At 33.4% G+C, this 25,855-nt stretch overlaps 1 protein-coding gene across 3 annotated transcripts in view; it reads right to left on the reverse strand.

The window, feature by feature from the left end:
• PIK3C2G (phosphatidylinositol-4-phosphate 3-kinase catalytic subunit type 2 gamma) overlaps positions 1-25,855 on the reverse strand; it is a 381,818-nt gene that overhangs the window by 323,914 nt on the left and 32,049 nt on the right. For 2 of the 3 annotated variants that reach the window (XM_074403237.1, XM_074403236.1), the window contains exons 2-5: positions 11,206-11,961; positions 7,053-7,135; positions 3,558-3,715; positions 879-993 (exon numbers count right to left, since the gene is read on the reverse strand). In XM_074403237.1, coding sequence (XP_074259338.1) covers positions 879-993; positions 3,558-3,715; positions 7,053-7,135; positions 11,206-11,883 — 1,034 coding nt within the window. In that variant the 5' untranslated portion in view covers positions 11,884-11,961. Of the gene's footprint in view, positions 1-878; positions 994-3,557; positions 3,716-7,052; positions 7,136-11,205; positions 11,962-21,640; positions 22,320-25,855 lie in introns of those variants that run through there. The other variant, XM_039461721.2, reaches the window with a different exon arrangement.

The raw sequence follows: 25,855 nt of genomic DNA on the forward strand, positions 1-25,855 counted from the left end.
GAATTTCAAAAGAAGCACACTTTTACTTCCAATTAGATGTTTTTCAATCTTTAGATACTTGTAGAGATGCGAGGAGGCTATATAAATGGGAATCCACTGTATTAAACATTTTAGTCTTTAATACTTTACTGTTTAGAATAACTATCCAATACCAGCAAATAAGTATTTCTTTTTTTAAAGCTGTATTATTTGTGCAAGGTTAGTCTCTGAGAATTTCAGGCGAGTGGTTGTTTAGGTAAACTAAAAGATGATTTTTTTTTTTTAATCAAGTAAGTATTTGAAGTTGATATACATTAGAACATGGTTTTCCAGTTGTTTTTAATAAACCGCCTTAATAAAGAAATGGTGTTTTAGAGCTTAACTCTTGTATAAAAAAAGGTTATAATGCTTACATCTAAGGTCCCTGTGATTTTTTTTAAAAATCCGTATTTAATCAACATGCAAGTATTATTCTAAACAAAAAATTACATATCACCAAAGAATTTATTTACTTAACTGTGATTAGTTCTAATAAGCTTTATTACAGGTAGGATGAGCTACTTGTCTTGGTTTGGGACTTTACTTGTTTCAAAGCTGAAATTCCCACATCCTGAGAGCTACTTCAGTCCTAAGCAAACTGAGATGGTTGGTCATCCTAGTCACAGATCATTTAAATATTTGTTTTCATAAATAGTCATAATATAAAATAAAATCAAGAATAAAATTGTTAATTCGATTTAGAAAACTTCAAATTTACTGCAAAGGGGGCAAAATCGATTTAATTATGCTGATTATGACTATAATGTTTGTGTAAAGCCTGTTTAAAAAAAAACCCAAAACAAGTGGTAACTTAATATTTACAGATTGTAACAATAATCAAATTTTTAAAAAATACTTACTTTTGTAAAAATTCTTCAGAGCCACATATATTTAAAATATGATCTTTGGGAAGTAGCTGGTCATTTGTACAAAAATGCAGAATATCTGTAATTAGGTCTTTGACAAGATAATTAGCTAAAGACAGAGGAATAATAAAAGTCAATAAAAGTGTATCATATACTACAAAAAGGTTTTGAGCACAAAATATGACCAACACATTATGAAGGATTGTAACTGTCTAGCTTCATCAAGGGGAATTAAAGTGAGATTCATCTCATTCATTAGTCTGGTTAGATTTAAACATATTTTGGAAAAATTTTTTTGTGATTTCTTTGATCAGTTCTGTTTTTATATAATATCACAAAGCTAGGTATGTTTCTCATGTTAAAGCCCTTGATAAACTGTAGTTCTGCATAGAAGATAATCTACTGTAGTTTCCCTTAGGGACTTGGGAAATACACTCAGGAACTTGGATATAGCTAGGCAAAGGTTCCAGGGGGCGTTTTATTCTTTCCATTTTCAACTTAAGTGAGACATATTGCTCCTTCTAAGGGTATCAGCATGATAAAAGGATTCTGAAAATAAATATTTTCAGAGCATTTATACTAGTTAATATTTATATTCATGCCATAATATGAAGATAATTCTGTGATGATTGAGATGTTCTTATCAATGTTCTGTCACTATGAAAATAATGTAGATTTCCCATTTTTTAGTTGATTTATGTTAAGTTATTTCACTTTTTTGATCTAGTTTCTTCATCTGTGAAATAGGGTTTATAATAGCACGATTTGTTTCCTTCAAGAATCTGGTACGAGGCTATCATGAAAAAAAAAAAAAAAAAGACAAATGTGATCAGTAAATTTAAAAGTGTTATGCAGGTTATATTCACTCTAGGATGCTAGTATTAATATTAATAATAGCTATATTTTACTGAGCAATTATTCTATTAAGTGCTTTACATGTAATTTCTTGATTATTGTACCTATTATATACGTATTATATCCCAAGGTTAAAAGATGAATTAACTGATTTTCAGGGAAGCTATGCAATTTTGTAGAGACTACACAGTTAGTGTTAAGTGCCACACTTAAACAATATCTCTTTTCTCCAAAGTCCGTGCCCTTAGTGACTCTAAGTCTCTACAGTTGGTTGTTCTCTAGACTCTAAACAAAATCTGACAGACTCCAAAGTCACTGTGGGTTCTTCTTCCTTTCCCATGTAGTAATTACTCAAGGTTTTATCTTGGACAGCTATATTACAGAAACTTTAATGAATATCTACATTCTTTCTCCACTTTTCCTTTGGAACTCAAAATGTAGACATGCTATACAGTGAAGTCATTTGTCTTCTCATGTTCACATACCATAATCTCCTCTTTTAAACTCTTACATGAGCATGCTATTTAACAGTGACCAGCAACTGAAGACAACATGATCCAACCTGCCATCTTTCTGACTGGATCAAGGTGCAGCACCATTGATCTTGGCTGAATAATAAGAATCTTGCTCTTAGGAACCGGGAGTTGGTTCCCATAGAGATACTAAACTGTCTATTGATAGCTAGCTGGATAGCTTGTCTTCCCACTTGTTTTGGATAAGCAAAGGAAATGAGTGACTAGAGAGTGAGAGGGATATAGGAAGTAATTGTATGAAGAAATTAAATAAGATGCACACAGTAATTTTGGGCTGCTTGATTATTGCTGTTTTTCATATATTCCTAATTGTTTGCCAAAATTCTTATACTTAAATTCGATAATAAATCCCTATATTCTTTAAAAACATTTTTTTCTGCTTAAGCTATCGGGAATTGATTTCTCTTCATTTCAAACCAAGAGGGTCTTAACTAATATACCAATATAACCCTGCTATGTCTGTAGTCATCTGCATTAGTGTAGAGCCTTGAATAGAGTAAGAAAGAAACACAATAATAACAATAATTAATAAATAAAAGAAAATATTTAATGGATCATTATGTCAGGAAATAGTTCCCTGCCGATATGTAGACACTTATTAGCAACCTAAGTGTTTAAAGAACAAATGCCGTTTTGCAAAAAAGTGGACTATAACAATAAAGTAAGACACTAAATAACTTTACATATATTCTAAAACTTTAGAACAGTAAAAATCATTAGGTGAATTTGATAACATATAAATTCCTGGGTTTCACCCACAGAGACTGAATCAATAGGTTTGCTAATTCTGGTGCAGATAAGTTATACTGTGCTACTAGATTCCACACTGTGGAAATAGAGATTCTGTGTAACCATGTCTATTCTACCTCACAATTTATTTGTAGTTCAATGAAATACTTCTTCCTAATAGATAGAAAGAGGCATTTTTACTTAAATACCATCTTTATCTAGAATCTTTTTGAAATTCAGTGGTTTAATATATTAAAAACTTGCTATACTTGCTATTAAGCATTTAATAGTAGGAAGATAAAATATTGTGGGGTGAGCTATGTGAAGATAATTCTTTAAGAAAATAGTTCTGCTTTCCTCCCTTAAATATTACCAAAAGACTTTCTGATGTTTTCTTCTTAATTCACTTCAGAGAATTAAGAAGATTATTTTTAATAATTATATTAATATTAATTAATTAATAATTTTTTTAAATAATTTGAGACTTTGAATTCAAGGCCACATAGCCTATCCCAGCTTTGTGTAGATTTGTCTACTTATTTGCCAGATTGCTTACCATATGGCATAAAATGAAGTGGTTGTGTTGAGTTATCAGTAAAAATACATATATTAAACTTAGTTTTAGAAAAGAGATGATATGGAAATGCTGTAGTAGTGCTCCAAATCTTCCCAGAATTGAAATTAACGTCAGCTGCATGATATCTTTCTCTGATTCTGAAAAATATATGTGAAGACAAATACTTAGGACAAGATCTGCAAGATACAGTCTAAAACATATTGCCTACAATATAATTATAAGAAACTTCATGTAGTGCTGTGCTGTGAAAGATTTAAAACCTGAAAGCAATTAATCATTGATTAGTGGTGCAGTATACTTAACTAGGCCAGATTGGTAGAGATTGCAATTATACCAACAAAAAAAAAGTGTAAAGGACTGTTCCTTAGGCTTTCCCAGGAGCATCTCATTTGAAATAATTAAGAATTCATTGTCATAACATAAAACGTGAGGATTCACTCTGAATATTATTTCTTACTTCATTTACATTACTTTTGATATCAGAGTTCTTCCTTTTGGATTTCTTTCACGCCTAATTTTGTCAAGCCGCAAGTCACTCATTTCGATTTAGAAATTTTGGTAAATACATTCTCTTGTTTGTGTCAAGTTTGTTAACACTATTCTTGTCTCTATGTTTTCTTTAAAATTTTTGGATACTACACAACTAATTAAATTTTACACAAATATTGGAGCCTAAAAGTAATTCTTATGTTCTGAACAATTACTTACACATACAGGTGTCGAAGAATTGCAAAACAGCTTATCATTGGAGCCAGAAGCCTTGACTTTGAATTCTGGCAGTCTCATTTAGTAACCTTAGGGCCAGAGTCAAGTTATTTGACTAGTTTCTTTGCACAACTGAAGATAGTAATATCTACCTCAAAGGTTTACCATGATAATTACAATAGAAAAGATGTGTAAAAGATTTACAGATTGTAAAGCAATATACACATATAAAGTAGCGTATAGCATGAAGATATTTACAAGTAGATATTTAAAATGCTTCTGAGGGCAAATATGAAATCTTGGGGTCTTTTTTTTTAATGTTAACTATACTGACATCTAAACTTAATGGTTCTCTTCTTAAACTGCAGAAACTGCAGTTACTTTTGCACCAACCTAATAGCTATTTGTGTAACACTAAAGCTTTGGTCCATGGAAACATCTTCTCCATGAGAAGCCTGGCAAATGGGTAAGTAAAAACACATTCACCCAATGGCCTGGCATGCATCTGTATCCACTTGTGTTCTGGCTCCCATCTCCTTAGTTTCTGATTCAGTAGATCTGTGGAGGGTCCCCCAAACTGGTCTTACTAACAATTTCCCAAGTAAGCTGCTGGTGTTGCTGCTCTGGAACTGCAGTTTGAGAACTACTGCTCAAAATAAGGACATGGGCGACTCCTCATTGTTATACTCTGACACAAAGGTCGAGAGTCTGGTTAGGGACTGAGGAGGTTTATGAATTAGCATTTGTCATGTAGTAAGACACTTCTCAATGCATCCATGATTTCACCTTCTACCGTTTTAATAAATAAAAATACAAATCCATGATTCATTTTCTCCTAAACCTTTGCTGAGCATCTACCATAGGCCAGAAACTGCTGTCATATGCTATGATGTTATCATATTTGCTACAAGAATATGGCATATTTTTGAAAGATGCGGCTTTAAAGTATGTTACAATAAGTAATCAAAGTTTTGGAGAATCTCTTTTGAAACAGCTCTCAAATTCTATTTGATCTTCTTTTGAATTAAGAGTGCTTACCACATAGTAGATCCTCAAACATACTTACTGTTCCTGTTGTATACAAAATAATTATGCATGGACACATTGAGTAATTTTGTGAATATCTGCCAACAAAAAAATTGTTGAAAACAAGGAAAGAGTGTGTGAATATAACTTATGACTTCTTTTCACTATGCTAACATTATTGTTTGGTGTGTGTTTTCGCTTTCATGACTATTATAAAATAAACTATTTAGAAAAATTATATTAAAGAGCCTGGAAAATGTACTATAACCTACTGGAAAATCATCACATAAAGTATTTTAATGTCACTACTGCATCCACGAGAATATTTTACCTAAGAATATGAAATTGTGTTTTAAAAAAGAAGGTTGCTGGAGGAGCTAATAATGTGTTCTGTGAGTAAAGTTATACAGAAGAGTGATATCTTAAAGTATTAAGAAAGTTATTTACTTTAAGTCTAAAAATTAACCATATTTTAGACTTAAAGTAGCAAGTTTCTAGCTTTGCTTATCATTTTTTTACAATGAGTAGCTTATTCCTGAAAGAGAAAACACTGACAACATTAAAGATCCTAATTTAGGAATCCTAAGTACTATTTAAATTTTTTTTGCCATAAACTAGAGCAAGAAACTAATTAAAGATTGAACATTTTTATGAACTTGAAGTGATTTGTTTTGTATCTTTGTATGTAAGCCTTTCAATCCTTCTTATGGTTATAGGTTTTATGAGGCAGGGACCTTGCTTGTGTGTTTGTTTATTTTAAATTTGAATATCTCTCATGCATGAGCTAGTTGTTAGACAATGAAGTAGACTTTAATGATTAAATAAATGATTCAAACATTTAATTTCAAATAATCTTTTGGTAGAAAGTGAAAGCTTATAAAAATGTATAGTTATTATATTTCAAACAACAGTTAAAACTTAATTAAAACTAAGGAATTAAAATATGAATGCATTAGTTTTTCTTTTTTTCCTTTTTTTAATTTTTTTATTTTTTGAGATGCAGTTCACTGCACTTGGCCTTTTTTTCTTCTTTTTTGGGACAGGGTCTCATTCTGTTGCCCAGGCTGGAGTGCAGTAGTGTGATTTTAGCTCATTGCAAGCTCCACATCCCGGATTCAAGCAGTTCTGCCTCAGCCTCCCAAGTATCTGGGGTTACAGGTGCATGCCACTACATCTGGTATATATATATATATATATATATATATATATATATATATATATATAGTATTTTTAGATTAGCAAAATATCAGTGCTTTTATTTGGGAATATCCACTAGTGATCAAATTCATTTTTCAGTGAATTAACACACATGCATTTATTTAATATTTTGCTAATCCACTCAAGATAAGAGTGAACGATAATAATTCTAAATAGGCTATCCCAGGTAGGAAGAATAAATTTGTGTTAATTTGGGGCTTAGCAAGAGGAGTTAGTCACTTATGTCATTAAAGAAAAATAATAATTCACTTCAAACCAAACCACCAACAAACAATAGCTACAGGTCTGAATTTATAAAAACATTTAACTTTAACCAACTTTTGAAGAGAAAAGCATCTATTTGACTGTCAACTACAAAAACATTAACAGAACTTAATAAATTAATTTGTGAAAAATTTCTATTTTTTAGTGTGTTCTGAAATTACATGACTTTTATATACAAAATTAATCAGTTTAGTGATATCAAAATATACAAATTTATTTAGGCACAAAAATTTCAAAGTTTAATGAAATAGCAATACTCACTTTTTTACTTTGTTGCAGAAAGAGGCCAGACTCATATTACTGCCTTGAGGTACTTCGACTAGCTGAATGGAACAACCTATTGACTTAAAATTAAAAACTACTAAATTAATCTAATTTGGTGAAGAGAAAATATTAATATCATTCTATAATTTTATCCTGTTTGGAAGTTTAATTAATATTTCATTTTAAATTTAGTTTTTTAAAAATTGAAGTAATATTTACACATAGAAAAATGTGTCGATCTTAAGTATATAATTTGAGTTTTGTGGAAGGCATAAAACTGTGCTATCAATACCCTAATGACAATATAGAATATTTCTTTCATTTTAGAAAATGTCCCCATTTATTAAATCTGCATATCTATTTGATAACTACTGTTATTCAGATTTCTATCACCACAAACAAGATATATGTGTTCTTTTGTTTCTGGCTTCTTTCACATAATGATACACATATTTAAAAATTATTCCTGCTATCACACATACCAATAGCTTATCATTGTTATTGCTGACCAGCAGTATTCCACTGTGTAACTGTTCCACAATTTGTTTAGTCATCTTCCTGTTAATGAACATCTGGATTGTTTTTAGTTTTTTGTTATTTTAAATAAAACTATTAATGCTCATATACAAGTAATTATGTGAGCGTATGCTTCATTTATTAGGAATATATGCATGAATAGCTTGGGAATGCATGCATGAAAGGCTTGGAAATAAACAAATGAATAGCTCGGTCAGAGAGTGCATATAGGATTAATGAAACCATTTTTGCCTTATGCATTTTAAAACTCTGTTATTAGGTACATATTTCAATTTATTATCTCTTCCTGATTGACCATTTTAGCATTACAAATGACCCCTTGTTTCTCTAATAGTACTCAGCTGTGAAATATACTTTTTCTGATATTAATAATCAGACAAGCTTTTTCTGTGTTCTGGTTGAATGTTAAATCTTTTTGTTTCTTTTACTTTCAACCTATCTCTGCCTTTGTTTCCTAATATTGTCCCTTATAGACAGTAACTGAGTCATTTCTTTTTTATCTCATTTGTCAATTTCTGCCTTTTGTTTGGAATGTTTATTCTATTTACATTTAGAAATAGATTTAAGATTGTCTTATTTATATTCGTTTCTATTTGTCTTTTCTATTTTATTCTGTTCTTTTATTTCTTCTGACATTTTAATTTAATTTTATTCCTCTGCTGTATTTTTAGATTTTATTCTTTGTATTTTTTTAATATATAATTCATGGTACTAGCTCTGGGAATTACAATGTACATCCTTAATATATCTCAGTTTACTTACTATTGTACCATTGCATTTAACATGTAAGAATTTACAATAGCAAAATAACATTTAACCCCCTTCCACCCATTGTTATTATTGTCAAATAGTTTTTATCTGCATACACAATAAATCCTACAATAGCATGCTATTATATCGTTTGAGTCCATTGTCTTTCAAAAAATTTAAAGTAGTCATTTGTATTATTCAACATATATACTATTCCTATCATTCTTTACCCTTTCCTAGATTCCATCTGGTGTCATTTTCTTTGTACCTGAAGTAGTTAATTTGGCATTTCTCATGTGTCTGCTAGCTGACTAATTTCTTTCAACATTTGTTTACAGTAGTGTATTTATTTTGTTTTTGGTTTTGAAACTTATACTCAATGGATATAGAAATATGTTTCATTTTCTTTTAAAGAATTTTGAAATGTCATTCTATTGTCTCTGGCTTCCATTGTTTCCAGTGAGAAGTTTGCTTTCATTTAGGTTCTTGTTCCACTGTGCGAAATCTTTTCTTCCCTTTTTGCCCCCTTCCATAATTTTCTCTTTTGGTTTTTAGATGTTTGAGTATAAAATGTCTACATGTAGCTGACTTTGTATTTATTCCGTTTGGGTTGTGGTGAGCTTCTTAGATCTATAATTTGATATTTTCTATCAAATTTGAGTAATTTATTGACCATTCAAATTAATTTTGCTCTCTATTTTTCTTTCCTCCTGTTAGGATTCCAATTGTTTACATATTATGTTTCTTGTCCTATAAGCCTCTGAATCCCTGCTCATTTTTATATGATCCCTGTGTTTTCTCTACTTCAATTTGAATAACTTCTGTTTTGCTTTCAAATTATTATTTTTCTTCTATTCTTTCCTATCTGTGGTTAAGCACATAGAGTAACATTTTATTGCAAATACTTTGTTTTCAGCACTGGACTTGGTCTTTGTTTTTGATTGTTTGTTTTCTTGTTGTTTCTATTTTCCTGCTGAGATCATCATTGAGCTAGCCATTATAAACATTTTTATCTACTTGAGCATACTTTCAATAATCAACTTAAAGTCCCCGTGTTAATTCCAACATCTGGATTATCTTAGAGGCTCTTTTGACTGATAGGGTTATTTTCTTGAGCATGAGACAAAATTCCCTGCTTCTTTATGTATCTATATATTTTTATTTTATGTTGAATATTATAGATGTCACTTTATAAATCATAATTAAATTTTTTTTTCCTTTGGCAGGCAGTTAAAATCCTTCTTGTCTTATTTGCCTTATTATTATTCTTTTTTGTTTGTTAGGCCACATCTATTTTGGCTGATGTAGCATTCATTTTAGAGCACAAGTTTTACTCTTAAGACATGGCTTTGTAGCTTCATTTGAATGCTTGAAGTACTCAGCTCAGTCTCTTCTCTAATTTGGCCCAAATTTCTGCATTGTAACTTCAATTCTGTGTAATTAACACAATCCCGTCCAATTCTCAGTCAAAAGCTGACATTATCTACTAAGTCTTGCAAGCACATCCCAATACTTGGCCAAGCAGTAAGTCCTCTCTAGAGTTCTGACCCGTACCCATTTCAAAGCTACCTCTTCTTTAGCACTCTGCTTATCAAATCATAGCTGCTTCTGCAACTTGGAACTGCAGGCTCTGCCTTCTCAGTCAGTGTTGCTGCTTCTCAAATTGGGCTCTACCAGCCTGCATAGCAGCATGAAATTGCCCTCAAGCACAGACTGAGATGATCACAGAGCTCACTTTTCTCAAGGATTTATTATCTACACTGCCTATTCAACAGCTGCAATCAGCTACTTCATTTATTTCATCTACCTGTATATTCGTTTTTAGGAGTAGGGAAAGTTTAGTAATTATTACACTATTGTGATCAGAACTAGACAGCCCTAAGATTTCCTGAATTTTAATTTAGATCATTAGAGGTGGTACCTCTTTTGCAAGTGAATATGAATGAAGTAGAATTAGATGTTTCTTTTCCTATGCACTTACTCCATCTGTTATTTTACAATGTTGCCATTATTTGTTTGCAAGCTAATATGAGCAGTATCTATTCCTGAATTCAGGTACCATGTTTTCTTTTTTGCATTCATTCTGGATAGCATATCGCAATATACTTTAAGTATAACAACTATGTGATACATAGTTGTTGAATAAATAAAGAACCTGTCTGCCTCACCCAACACACTGCACCTTCAATAATATTTCTTCTGCAATAATATTTACTTCTGATTTTACTTGTATCTAGACTGAAGCAGAGAAGTAAGTAGAGAAATCTTCAAATACAGAAAAAAGCTCTAGTTACTAAAATGATTGGAAAGCTAGTAATAAAAGCATTAAGATGAGTCACACAATGAATACTTAATTTCCTGCCCTTGGAATGATCTCAATGGAAGTTGCCTGCCAATAGTCTAAGTTAAGAGCCTCTGGGTAGAGGGCCATTTTTTCTACCAATAATGATAGAAAGTTCCAAATCATTACAATGTGAATCAATATATCAATGTAATGAAAGATATAAGTGTTTGTGTATGTGCATTAAAAAAATAGAAAATATTATCCATGAAAGCTTCAATTCTGCTATTTTTATCAATGAAATGTAAGTATCATAACTAAAACTAAATAAAATTTTACAATAGTTTTGATGAACCTGGAACTGGAACTTTACAGATGATATTTTTAAAAATATATTTCCCTTTTTCTCAGAAAAAAATCATTCATACAAAAACACATTATTTATGACTTTTTTTTTTCAAAAGTGATAATGAATCGATTTCTCTTTTTATGGTCAGTTACCTTCATTACCAAATTAACCCAATATATTATTGAATGAGTCTTTCAGATTCATATGTTTAGACTGACATGTATTATACATACCTCTCTGTTCTCCTGCCATGTACTTTCCCACATTCTGGGTTGAAGAGAGCCTTTCAAAAGCATCAAAGAGGGTTCTACAGTGTTCATATGTCCACTCCTTTTGTTCTCTTCTTTCCGTATGAAGTCAGTTAAGAAAGATGAATTTGTAGGAGAAATGCTACTTTCAAATCCTGTATGGTAGTTATGATTTTCATTTCCTAATTCTTTCTGTAGATTAATTTTATCCATACTTGTGAATGATGGAGCTAAAACATTGAACCTGGAATCATCAGCACCATGATGTTTTCCTATGGGGTTTCCCCAGGGACATTCTTTATTCATGTTTTGGGGGTTTGGTAACACAGAAGGACTAAAACCAATTACTGGTGCTTTTCTAAGTTGAGGCCAGGAGAGATCAGGGCTTTTAGAAGTGAATTCATTCAAAGATACTTGGTGTGTTTTGTTTAATGAATGCCCTTTTGAGTCCCATTCTGGTGCACTGGGCACAGAAAAGGTGTTTTTATCAATTTCATTCTTGTAGTGTGCAGTTTTGTCACTGATCTCATCTACTATCTGATCAAAACCCAGACTGACTTGGCCAGAAGAATGGGGTTGATTTACAGAGGGAAATCCTTGGTGTTCATACTGCTTTTCATGTGATTCATTGGGATTTGGATCTGTGTGCCAAGAATATGCCATTTTTTATTTTATGTAACTGAGAGGGTTGACTCTGCTCCAAATATCTCCTTGATAATACAAAAGAAGACAGAAATTGTCCTAGAAAGAGGATAAAAGGAAAGAAAAAATATTTAATTTGAAAGATAAGAGCTTATAAGACAGATATATGATAAATAACTATAAACAAGTGTTTTGTGAACTTTTCTTAGCAAGCGAAATAATTCTTTAAGTACTATAAAACTCTATCAGGGCTTACAACATTATGAATCTGAAAGGAAAGTATTGACTTTGGATAGATTGACAAAACTCATTGATAGAAAAATAAGTCTACCTTAATTACAATGAAAGTTTCATGAATCTGTTTAAAGTCAATATTCTCCTTTTCCTACAGAATATCCACTTATTATTTGAGTAGAGAGAGAAATCTATAAGCATGTTGGCATGCTAAATAAAGTCTCTTTCTTATTAGCTAAACAGTCTCTTCTTGACCAGCAATTATCCCATTCATGGACATAGTTTTAACTCTTTTCTACCCACCACAATTCATCTTAAAATCATTAGCTAGACCCTTTCCTTTACCCCCCAAAACTCTAAATAATTACAAAGCCTTTTATACTTCTCTAAAATTACCAACATTAAATTAATCGATGGACTTAATGTTAGTAAATTCAAATGACATTTTTTAGTCCTTTTTGAATTTATCTCTTCACAGGATTCGATACTGTTCACCATACTTATAATTTCTTGCTTTCTTACTTTGGTTCTCTATGACACTGTACTTTCTGAGTCTTTCTGTGTTTGCTCTTCCTCAAACACTGTTTGTTTTTTTTTTTTGTTTATTTTTTTATTTTTTTTGTGCCTATTATGCATTTTCCATCTCATCCTTGTCAGAGCTTATTTTCTTCCCTATTATTCTTTTATTGTAAATTATTTCATGCCTCCTGTGGTTTAGATTACCATCCCATCCATTCGTCAATGACTTTAACCTTGGCCACTCTTCTTATTACTTAATCAATATCTCCATTTGGATTTTTTTTAAGTCTCCAAGTGAAAGTCCAAAACTAATCACAATTCACCCAAGAACCTGCTCTTATTTTAATGTTCTATAGGGCAAAAAGACCCATTTACTCAGTTGCTCAAATCAGAAACCAGAGTTTCATCTTTGAATCTTTCCTCAACTTTCTTCTTCAATATCCAGTAATCCACCAGTCCTTGTTGGATGTACTACATAAATATGTCTTAAATCTATCTTTCCTTCCCTGTTTATCACTGCCATAGGCCTCGTTTAAGGCTTTCATATTCTCACTCGAAACATTGTATTGCCCCTGGGACTGATTTTACATTTTCTGCAATCCGTTTTTGTGCTCTATGCAGTAATACAATGGCGTATGTTTTTTATTTAAGACACTAACCAAATCTCTTCACTGGTTACAGTTTTTCAGTGGTTTCCTACCATCTCAGGATAACATTTGCAATTCCTCAGTTGACTTGGAAGTGGCTTAATGACACCTGACACCAAACACTCTCTAGTTGCACTTCACACTACTCAGTTTAATTCTCTTCTTTTCATCATCCTGGCTTTCTGGCTCCTCAAAAGGACTTGATTTTTGATAACTGACATTTGCCCAGGGTGTTATCCTGGAAACTCATCCTACTTCTTGCCTTGCAAATTCTTTTTCATTATTCAGGATTTAGTTAAAATATTACTCCTTCAAAGAAAACTTCTGAGCCCCCAGAGAAGGTAAAACTACTTATTTTCTACAGTTTACGTTTCTCCTTGTGAGTAATAATTACACTTGTAATTACATATGTACTATTTCATTTTCCCACTAGATCATCAGATCATATTTGTTACTAATTTTTCTTACTTCTAACTCAGTGCCTAGTCCACTACTTCACTCAGAGTAGATGCTCATTTGTTGACCATATTATTTAATAAATTTAATAAAACCACAGTTAAGTTAGGAGAAAAATGAAATGTGAAGAATTTCCTTCACTTTGATGGATTTACTAATTCTCTTAACAGTTATGTGTGTGTATGTGATAAAGACAAAAACAATATTTTTTTATTTTTTCTTTTTTTTTTAATTCTGACAAAAACAGTTTTTAAAGGATAATTCTGGTAATGACTATCAAATAATTCTCTATTCATCTTTTTTTGCAATGCAATTTGATTTTTATTACATTGGCATTTAATTTTTTTTGAAAATCATAATCAGCTGAGGAATAAATGAATTTGATTTATTATACTTTACATATTCAGTAAAGTAATTAAACTGATAAATTTGGGAAAGATTTTCAAGAGATGTATGTAAATGTTGTATAGAGTAAAGTGTTAACCAGAAAATGAATCTCAAAATATTATTTAAAGCTATTATAGGGGGTTTCCAAGATGGCCAGATAGAGGCAGCTCTGGAATGCAGTTCCAGAGAGAGATACAGAAGCTGAGTGGTCTCCACAGTTGCAAACAAGGTACCAGGTTCATTTTGTAGTATGGTTGGCCAGTTGGTATAAAACAAAGAGGACAAGTTGAGGCAGTTGCACTGCTCCACCCAGTGGGTGCATGCAACTGACTGGAGGAATGCGGGCTCTCGCTCTCTGGAACTTCAGTTCGGATACTGCACTTCACCCAAGCCCTCCACAACCCACAGAACAGGAGATCTTTGCTGGGCTGAAAAGCCACCGTGAACTGCCTGAACAGGGCTGAGCAGCAACTCTGGAAGCACTGGCTGATGCTGAGAGAGCCTGCGGGACAGAGCTACCTGCCCCATAGAAAGAAAGGGATCTGAAAGCAGTGAATCAGGCAGTATGGCTGGGAGGATCCCTCCCCTACAAAGCCCAGCAGTCTGAAGCCCTTTCACTTGAGAGTATTGCAGCCAGTACATCAGTAAGAGAGTGACCAGGAACGATCAAGCTTGGCAGGGGGAAGAGCAGCTGCCATTGCAGAGGTGGGCCTAATCTTCCTGAGTAAACAAAAGACACAGTAAATCCATGCAGCAGCTCCACTCAATTGGTGGCAGCCTAGCAGCACCTCTGCAGGCAGACAAAGGAAAGGCCACCTTCCCAAGCAGCTACCTGAAATCAAAGCTAGATAAATCCAAGAAGATGGGAAGAAAACAGCTCAAAAAGAATGAAACCATCAACCAGAATGCCTCACCCCCACCAAGGGAACACAACTCCTCACCAGCAAGGGAACAAAACAGGATGGAGAATAAATTTGATGAATTGACAGAAGCAGGCTTCAGAAGGTGGGTATTAAGAAACTTCTCTGAGCTAAAGGAACATGTTCTAACCCAATGCAAAGAAACTGAAAACCTTGAAAAAAGTTTAGATGAAATGCTAACTAGAATAACAAGCTTAGATTGCTTAGAGAGATTTTGTCACTACCAGACTTACTTTACAAGAGCTCCTGAGGGAAGCACTAAAACCAGAAAGGAAAAACCAGTACCAGACACTGCAAAAAAGAACCAAATGGTAAAGACCAATGGTGCAATGAAGAAACTGTACCAATCAAAGGGCAAAACATCCAACCAGTAACAAAATGGCAGGATCAAATTCACACATAACAATATTAACATTAAATGTAAATGGACTAACACCCCAATCAAAAGATACAGAGTGGCAAACTGGATAAAAATCAAGAACCATCAGTACTGTATTCAGGAGACCCATCTCACATGCAAAGACACACATAGACTCAAAGTAAAGGGATGGAAGAAGATTTATCAAGCAAATGGAGAGCAAAAAAGAAAGAAAAAGAAAAAAGAAAAGAAAAAGAAAAGAAAGTGTTGCAGTCCTAGTCTCTAGTAAAACAGACTTTAAACCAACAAAGATCAAAAGAGGCAATGAAGGGCATTACATAATGGTAAAACGATCAAAACAACAAGAAGAGCTGACTATCCTAAATATATACGCATCCAATATGGAAGCACCCAGTTACATAAAGCAAGTTCCTAATGACCTACAAAGAGACTTAGACTCCCACACAATAATAATGGGAGATTTTAACACCCCACTGTCAATATTAGATCAATGAGACAGAAAATCAACAAGGATATCCAGGACTTGAATGCAGATCTGGACCAAGTGAACCTAATAGACATCTACAGAACTCTCCATACCAAAGCCACAGAATATACATTCTTCTCAGCACTTACTCTAAAATAGAATACATAATTGGTAGTAAATCACTTGTCAGCAAATGCAAAAGAACGAAAATCATAATAAACAGTCTCTCAGACCACAGTGCAATTAAATTAGAACTCAGGATTAAGAAACTAACTCCAAACTACACAACTTCATGGAAACTGAACAATGGGCTCCTATCAACTGGATAAACAATGAAATAAAGGCAGAAATAAAGATGTTCTTTGAAACCGATGAGAATGAAGACACAATGGACCAGAATCTCTGGGACACATTTAAAGCAATGTCTAGAGAAAAAGTTATAGCAATAAATGTTCACATGAGAAGCAAGGAAAGATCTAAAATTGACATCCTATCATCAAAATTGAAAGAGCTAGAGGAGCAAGATCAAAAGAAACCCAAAAGCCAGCAGAAGACAAGACATAAATAAGATCAGAGCAGAACTGAAGGAGATAGAGACACAAAAAACTCTTCAAAAAAATCAATAAATCCAGGAGCTGGTTTTTTTTTTGAAAAGATGAACAAAATAGACCACTAGCCAGAGTAATAAAAAAGAAAAGAGAGAAGAATCAAATAGATGCAGTAAAAAACGATAAAGGGGATATCGCTATCGATTCCACAGAAATGCAAACTACCGTCAGAGATTACTACAAACAACTCTATGCACATAAACCAGTAAACCTGGAAGAAATGTATAAATTCCTGGACACTTGCATTCTCCCAAGACTAAACCAGGAAGAAGTTGAAACCCTGAATAGACCAATAACAAGTACTGAAGTTGAGGCAGCAATTAATAGCCTACCAACCAAAAAAAGTCCAGGTCCAGATGGGTTTATAGCCAAATTCTACCAGATGTATAAAGAGGAGCTGGTGCCATTCCTTCTGAAACTATTCCAAACAATACAAAAAGAGAGAATCCTCCGTAACTCATTTTATGAGGCCAACATCATCCTGAGACCAAAACATGGCAGAGACTCAACTAAACAAGAAAACTTCAGGCCAATATCCATGGTAAACATTGATGCAAAAATCTTCAGTAAAGTCCTGGCAAACCGAATGCAACAGCACATCAAAAAGCTTATTAATCATGATCAAGTAGGCTTCATCCTGGGGATGCAAGGCTGGTTCAACATATGCAAGTCTATAAATGTAAAATCCATCCCATAAACAGAACCAAAGACAAAAAACACATGATTATTTCAATAGATGCAGAGAAGGCCTTTGACAAAATTCAACAGCCATTTATGCTAAAAACCCTCAATAAACTAGGTATGGATGGAATGTATCTCAAAATAATAAAAGCTATGACAAACTCACAGCCAATATTATACCGAATGGGCAAAACCTGGAAGCATTCACTTTAAAATCTGGCATAGACAAAGATACTCTCTCACATCACTTCTGTTCAATATAGTATGGAAATTTCTAGCCAGAGCAATCAGGCAAGAAAATAAATAAAGGGTATTGAGTTAGCAAAGGAGGAAGTCAAATTGTCTATTTGCAGATGACATGATTGTATATTTAGAAGACCCCATAGTCTCTGCCCAAAATCTCCTTAAGCTGAAAGCAACTTCAGCAAAGTCTCAGGATACAAAATCAATGTGCAGAAATAACAAGCATTCCTATACACCAATAACAGACAAACAGAGAATCAAATAAAGAGTGAACACACATTTACAATTGCTACAAAGAGAATAAAATACCTAGGAATACAACTAACAAAGAATATAAAGGACCTCTTCAAAGAAAACTACAAACCACTGCTCAATGAAATAAGAGAGGACACAAACAGATGGAAAAACATTCCATGCTCATGGTTAGGAAGAATCAATATCATGAAAATGGCCATACTGCCCAAAGTAACATATAGCTTCAATGCTATCCCCATCAAGCTACCAATAACCTTCTTCACAGAACTGGAAAAAAACCACCTCATATGAAACCAAAAGAGCACCTGCATAGCCAAGACAATTTAAAGCAAAAAGAACAAAGAAGGAGACACCACACAATCTGACTTCAAGCTATACTACAAGGCAACCGTAATCAAAACAGCATGCTACCGATACTGAAACAGAGATATAGACCAATGGAACAGAACAGAGGCCTCAGAAGCAGCATCAAACATCTACAACCATCTGATCTTTGACAAAGCTGACAAAAACAAGCAATGGGGAAAGGACTCCCTGTTTAATAAATGCTGTTGGGAAAACTGGCTAGCCATGTACAGAAAGCAGAAACTGGACCCCTTCCTGTCATCTCACACTAAAATAACTCCAGATGGATTACAGACTTAAACATAAGACCTAACACCATAAAAACCCAAGAGGAAAACCTAGGCAAAACCATTCAGGACATAAACATAGGCAAGGACTTCATGACTAAAACACCAAAAGCAATGACAACAAAAGCCAAAATAGACAAATGGAATCTAATTAAACTTAAGAGTTTCTGCACAGCAAAAGAAACAATCATTAGAGTGAAACAATGACCAACAGAATGGAAAAAAATGTTTACAAGCTACCCATCTGACAAAGAGCTAATATCCAGAATATACAAAGAACTAAAACAGATTTACAAGAAAACAATCAAACAAACCCATTCGAAAGTGGGTGAAGGATATGAACAGACACTTTTCAAAAGAAGACATATATGAGGCCAACAAAAGTGAAAAAAGTGCTCATTATCACTGATCATTAGAGAAGTGTGAATCAAAATCACGTTGAGATACCATCTTACTCCAGTTAGAATGGCAATCATTAAAAAATCTGGAGACAACAGATGCTGGAGAGGATGTGGAGAAATAGGAATACTTTTACACTGTTGGTGGGAGTGTAAATTATTTCAACCATTGTGGAAGACAGTGTGGCGATTCCTTAAGGATCTAGAAATAGAAATTCCATTTGACCCAGCAATCCCATTACTGGGTGTATACCCGAAGGATTATAAATTGTTCTATTATAAAGACACATGCACAGGTATGTTCACTGCAGCACTGTTCACAATAGCAAAGACCTGGAACCAACCCAAATGCCAATCAATGATAGACTGGACAAAGAAAATGTGGCATATATACACCATGGAGTGCTACATTGTCATAAAAAACGATAAGTTTGTGTCCTTTGTAGGGACATAGATAAATCTGGAAACTATAATTCTCATCAAACTGATACAAGAACAGAAAAATCAAACACCGTATGTTCTCACTCATAGGCGGATGTTGAACAATGGGAACACGTGGACACAGGTAGGGGAGCATCACACACTGGGGGCAGTTGAGGGGGGTCTAGAAGAGTGACAGGGGGTTGGGGAGGGTGGGAGGGACAACATGGGGAGAAATGCCAGATACAGATGATGGGGGAATGGAGGCAGCGAACCACCTTGTACCTGTACAACAACACTACATGATCTGCACATGTGCCCCAGAAACTAAAGTAAAATTAAAAAAAAAAATCCTGAAAACATAAAGGTAAAATTTTACTTCCCCTATATGTACCTCATGAAGCAAAACTGTAATTTTTAAAATTCTTAATAAATAAAAATCAATGCAGCAAAAAAGCTATTCTAAAAATTCATGAGTCACACAGCTATATTATTATCTACCTGAAACCCCCTTTTTAGAAATGGCAGTTTTTCTCTTTATGTTTGTAGTGTGAGCTATGTTTCGTTACAGCAAATTATACTCCTTCAACCGTCTGTCATGGAACTCAGAATTTTTCAGCAGGTGTTACTTTAATTTTGACAACAAGACTTAGTATTCTGTTCCACTCTTTCTTAGCTTGACTTGATCCTTTTAGTTTATTACGGTAAATGTAGCTACATTAAAGTGACTTTTACAATATTTGGTGTTTCCAAAACCTTGAGTTTTTAAATTTTATGGATTCACAGGAAGGTCTTTAAATAAGGTATCAATGGTCTGATGCTGACATTAAAGATTCCTTTAGGCTAGACCATCATGTTATTGTTAATAATGATGATACTTAACATTCTTTGAGCACCTACTCTGTGCTAATGCTTTATATATATATGTAAATATTTACATGTTTTTACATATTTGTTTCTCACTTCATGCTGTCAGATATGTAATATAACTACCACTGAGCAAATGAGGAAACTGAGGAACAAAAAAGTGTATTAACTTATCTAAGGCTTGAGTTTATATTCACAGATTTATTATAAACAGGGGTCAAAGGAAGCACATGGGTGAACATGACATACTAGGATGACATCTAGAGCACTTCTGGATTTTGGCCCTGAAACAGAGCGTTAACTCAACTCAACTATCTCCACTAAAAAGGGTTAAAAACTTTTTAATTTTTATTAATAACAATTTTTTCAAGTACAGCTCACAGCAAGCTTGAAATGGGTTAGAAGCCTGTTTAAAAAAATTTCATTATCATGAGATAAAGGAGAATGAGAAACACCGTTTTATATTGAAAATGTAATAAAAACACAGCCTCTTCCAGATCCATTTCTCAATATTAAATTTGGTTGTGTTAAGAAATTTCTAATAATTTTCAATCTTCTTTTTGCCATCATATTCTAGAAGCTACAATATTTCTTAGTTTATAAACAAATAAATAAAATGTTACTGAGTTCCAGCCAATAAATGTTTGCATTTTGCATTATGAAGTAATGTATAAAATTAAAATTCATACACTTTGAGTTTGAAACAACTACACATGTAGTTTAACAGCAAGTGTAACATATTTGAGAAGGCATGTCTGTGAGTTCCTGATTTAAGGAAGACTCAACTCCAGAACTATAAAAACGTATTTGGTAGGCAAAATTGTGTTCCCTTAAATATTCCCATGTTTTAATCCCTGGAACCTGTGACCATGGTAAGTTACCTGGCAAAGAGGATTTAAGGCTGCAGGTGAAATTAAGTTTCTGACCTTAAAATAGAAAGATTATCATACTGGATCCAGTATAATTGCAAGGATCTTTAAAATGGGAGAAGGAGGCAGAAGAGATAAGGCTGCTGTGATATGAGGATTGAATCCACTTTTGCTGGCTTTGCAGATGAAGAAAGGAGCCACAGGGCTAAGAAAATAAGTCTCTAGAGCTGGAAAGGTCAAGGGAACTCTCCAGAAAGGAATACAGCCCTGATGAAATCTTAATCTTAGCACAATGGGACCCATGTTGGAATTCTGACTTACAGAACTGAAACATAATAAATGTGTTGTTTTAAGCCACAAAGTTTGTGATAATTTATTACAGCAGCAATAGAAGATAAATACAATATACAAACTGAAAGGGGTATTTCCTAAGTTAACTGGAAAATCAGAGACTAGAATAAGTATAGAAGACCACATAAATAACAGCTCTCCATTTTTGGTTGGAAAGTTCAGCTCAATTCAAACAGTGATATTTGAAAGGTGGCATTATATTAATGACAACTCCTTAGTGTACTACACTTCTTATAACCATCTATTTAGTTCAACTTGCAAGAGGTCAGTTCCTGTTGAGGATTAATTACTTATCTGGCTTCAAAGAGAAAGTACAGACAAAATCTCAGCACCTCTCAGAAAAAGGACAGCCCCTACCAGCTGCTTCTAGTTTTTAAATCTACAAATGTATAAATATTATTCAAACAGCTCCAATGTTCAGAATAGAAATAAAAATATTTACTTACAAAAGAACAAGGAAGAAAAGGAACATTTCTGCAAACACTTGTTCTTCATCTAAAAAGTTCTGGCCACATTACTAAGTATATCTACAGGATAAAGATGAGAAGCATGTGGAAGAAATAAATTATGGGACCAAATAAAAATGATCTTTATTTCAGATAACAAATTTTAGGAATATAACATTCACCAATGTTTTAATTTATATAAATGTCATAGGAGATAGAGATTGTGCCAAGACAGAATGAATCAATGCCAATTGAGCTAAACCATCTGTATTTTTAGTGAGGGGAAGGGAAGTCTATAACTATGGCTGCTGACCTGGTTATGAGAGTATTCTAAGCTGGAAGGATATTCAGAAATTACCAAGTCTCTTTTCATCCTCTCAACCAATTCTCAAGTCTCTTCTCACATGCTGAACCAAGTGTATATGTTACACAGACACACACACACAGAAAATCATACTTTAGCAAGACACAAATCTGAACTTCCTCAGTTTGATTTGGTGCAGAAATACAAAGAGAAGAACCAAACATATAAGTAGATAGATAGATAGATCTTTTATTATTTACATCACCTCACGTTTTTCTTTTCAAATTTGGAATTGAGTGATAAGATAAACATTTTATTATTTACATAAGCTCTGATACTATTTTTATTTAAGTGAAGACAAGATGCTGGGGGAAAATATTAATCTTTAAACAGTCTCCATTGGCTGCCCTTTTATGTGAACAATTGATGTTTTCTTATTCACATATAATCTATAGATGTTTCACTTCTCATTAAACAGCCTAAAGTTTCTTGCATATGGAAAATTCAAAGCTATCATTTATTCTCATTTTTGAGAGATAGTGACTTGAATAAATACATTTATTTATTCACAACCTATTACTCATTTGCACATTTGTTTATTCAGTAGCTGTTTGTAATTTTATATGTCAAGCACTGTATAGAGCACTTGGAATAAAAAAGATACAAAAAAATATAAAATACAGCTCTGGCCCTCAAGTAGTTCATAGATACAAATTTATATTACAGTACAATATAGAAATCATTTTAATAGACACAGGCTCTATTTTATTTGTAGAATTTCATATAGAATATTGATAAACTTATTTTGTCTTAGAAAAAGTAAAGGTAAAATTCATGAAGAAAATATTTGAGATCTATATGTTGGGTATGTTTTTGTTTAGAATGTGCAGTATGTCAACGATAGTTTTGTGCAGGACATTGAGACCTGGTTTCAAGAATGTTTTGATTCCTAGGCACTGTTAAATTTTCAGATTTAAATATAATAAAGCAGTTGAATCAGTAATTCATTTAATGCACCTGAGTCTGTCTTAGGAGTAAATAAGACAATAAAAAGCCTCCTGTTTTCACATAACAACTTTGGGGTAAATGACTTTGTGGGAATAAAACCTGCATCAGAGAAAGTCATGGGGAATGAAGGAAACCCACAGACTGAATCCTGATAGTCCTTGAAATACGACACTTACTGGGGGCTGTGTAAGTACAACCTAGTGGCTTTTGAGGAAGAAATGATAATAGTTTGATCATTGTCAGAGAAATCTATCCTGAAGAGAATTCCAGGACAATGAGAACTTTGATCAGAAGATGTTGTGGCTGCTGTTTTCTCTGTCTACTGCAACAAACATGTAGATCCCCTTCCTCTGTTTAAGTCTTGTTTTACTGAGTGTTCTCTTAGTAATGAATGAGAGAACTAGAAAATTATTTTCAAAAATTATTTGTTTCTCAGGGAATTTTTTTTTACGTTAAAACTGTAAGCAAAGTCATTAGGAAAAGGTTTCAATATGTCAAAGTGAGTTGGGTACAATTTCAAGAATAGAAGACTCCTAAGCTAACTTGAAGGAAGTAACAGTTTTTCTGACAGGTCTGAGAAGAGGAAGAGGAGGTCCTTAAATTGGTTTCCATACAGAGGATATCAGTTTGCAAAGTCGAGGCCAAAAATAGGAAGGAAGAAAAACAGAAATAAGTAAAATAGAAGATGTGGAATATAAAAGGACAGATGAAGAAGAAAGGTGAAGACATGAAAAGGCATTTTGTTATAAACAAAGTACTATGTCATGAGTCACAGCAGTGAAATAGACCAACATGGTCTTATAACTTTATGGGAAAGAAAATTGTCACCAGACTTTTTGGCAGCAAAACCTCGTGCCAGAAGAAAATACTGTGATATGTTTTAGGTATTCAAGGAAAGAAAATTGAACCAAGAACATAAACTGACTGACTTCAAAATTAAAGCTTCTCAAACTGACATCACTCAGGAACTCAGGAAACATGCAAGAATTCAGGAAATATTGTTCTTATGGACTTTTATTAATAAATACTAGAGAACAAGCTTCTGACAATAAAAATGACAGAGCTGTATCAACATAAAGACTGTTGTTGATACTTAAATATTTAACATGTTTTTTGTGTTTTTTGTTTGTTCGTTTGTTTTTTGTTTTTTGAGTTGGAGTCTTGCTCTGTTGCCCAGGTTGGAGTTCAGTGGCATGATCTTGGCTCACTGCAACCTCCACCTCCCTAGTTCAAGCGATTCTCCTGCCTCCGCCTCCTGAGTAGCTGGGACTATAGGTGCATGCCACCACACCTGGCTAATTTTTCATATTTTTAGTAGAGATGGGGTTTCACCATATTAGCTTAGAAACCTCAGACAGATGAGTGACATATTGAAGACAGTTTTATATGACTATCCGCACTGACAACATAGACATATTAAAATTCAATTTTAATAAAAGGTGGAGGACATGAAAATAATTTATGCATTTTAAATAAAACTGTTTATTAATCATATAAGTGACTGTCCTAGAATTTTTATCTTCATAATATTTTGTTTGGAATGCTGGATTTTAAAAATGAGTAATTGTAGCATCCCCAGTATTCTGGAGAACCACTATTCTCTGTAGTACACATTGGAATTGAAAGTATCAGCATGAACTCATGATGTTTAAAAATCTCTCTCTCTCTCTGTCTCTGTCTCTGTCTCTCTCTCTCTCTCTCTCTCTCTCTCTCTCTCTCTCTGTGTGTGTGTGTGTGTGTGTGTGTGTGTGTGTATGTGATTTCTTATAACTTCGTTCCCTGGAAGGTCTAGAAGTATCAGCATGAACTCATGATGTTTAAAAATCTCTGTCTCTGTCTCTGTCTCTGTCTCTGTCTCTCTCTCTCTCTCTCTCTCTCTCTCTCTCTCTCTCTCTCTGTGTGTGTGTGTGTGTGTGTGTGTGTGTGTGTGTATGTGATTTCTTATAACTTCGTTCCCTGGAAGGTCTAGAAGTACTGTTCATTTCAGCACAATGAGCATTCCTCATATTCAGATTGTGTTACTGAAACATCATTTCCCAGTGAAAGAAAGCAAGGTTGCTTGGAGGACCAGTTGATTTCAGGATTGGGCAGATAGTGTATATGATGAGCTGGGATTTCCTGTGACTCTAGTTAGTAAGAAAGATATCAAAGAATACAAAGGTGTATCAGTAAAACCTGTGAGCTAACTCGAAGAGGCTCTTACTGGCCAATAAGCATAACAATCAAAATGGATTAAAAAATATCAAATGTGTTTATATCTATGAATTCACATGACACACATGCACACACAATGAATTAATTGTCTTTGTACAAGGCAGGGTTAATAAAGTATACAATCAAATATTTATTTTGTCATTGCTAAAATAAAACTGTCACTGGATAACTAAGTAATAGATTAGGCAAAGTTTCTCTTTGTAGAAGAGAAATTAAGTAATGAAATTACATCAACAATATTTTATCATAACTAATGAATTATAAAAACTAGGCATCAAGCATTGGTGACTGGTTTTATCACAAAAAGAGAGGCGGCCAGCATTTTGTGTTTCCAGATAAAGAATTCAAAACTACCATGAAGAAGTCTTACCAAATATTCTAAGTTGAATATATTTGATTAAGCCACTAGATTCAAATACCAATGCCTAGGAAAGATAGAGGTCAGAGGAACATGTCAAACTAAATCAGATGAAAATCTGTATGGAAAAAAATAATACATTTTTTTTTTAACAAGTAGATTTCTAGAAAAAAAAAACAAATACATTAATTTAAAAAGACTTAAAAATACCTACTCCACAAAATAAAGGAAAATAAAGCCATACAATTTAGGAATACAAATTTGCTTGATGAAATTATATAGGAAAGTAGAGAAGTGATATCAGAAGAGTGTTTACTCTTGGGAGAGAGAA

Source organism: Saimiri boliviensis, chromosome 7 (genome assembly GCF_048565385.1).
Source record: "Saimiri boliviensis isolate mSaiBol1 chromosome 7, mSaiBol1.pri, whole genome shotgun sequence".
Classification (NCBI taxonomy): Eukaryota; Metazoa; Chordata; class Mammalia; order Primates; family Cebidae; genus Saimiri; species Saimiri boliviensis.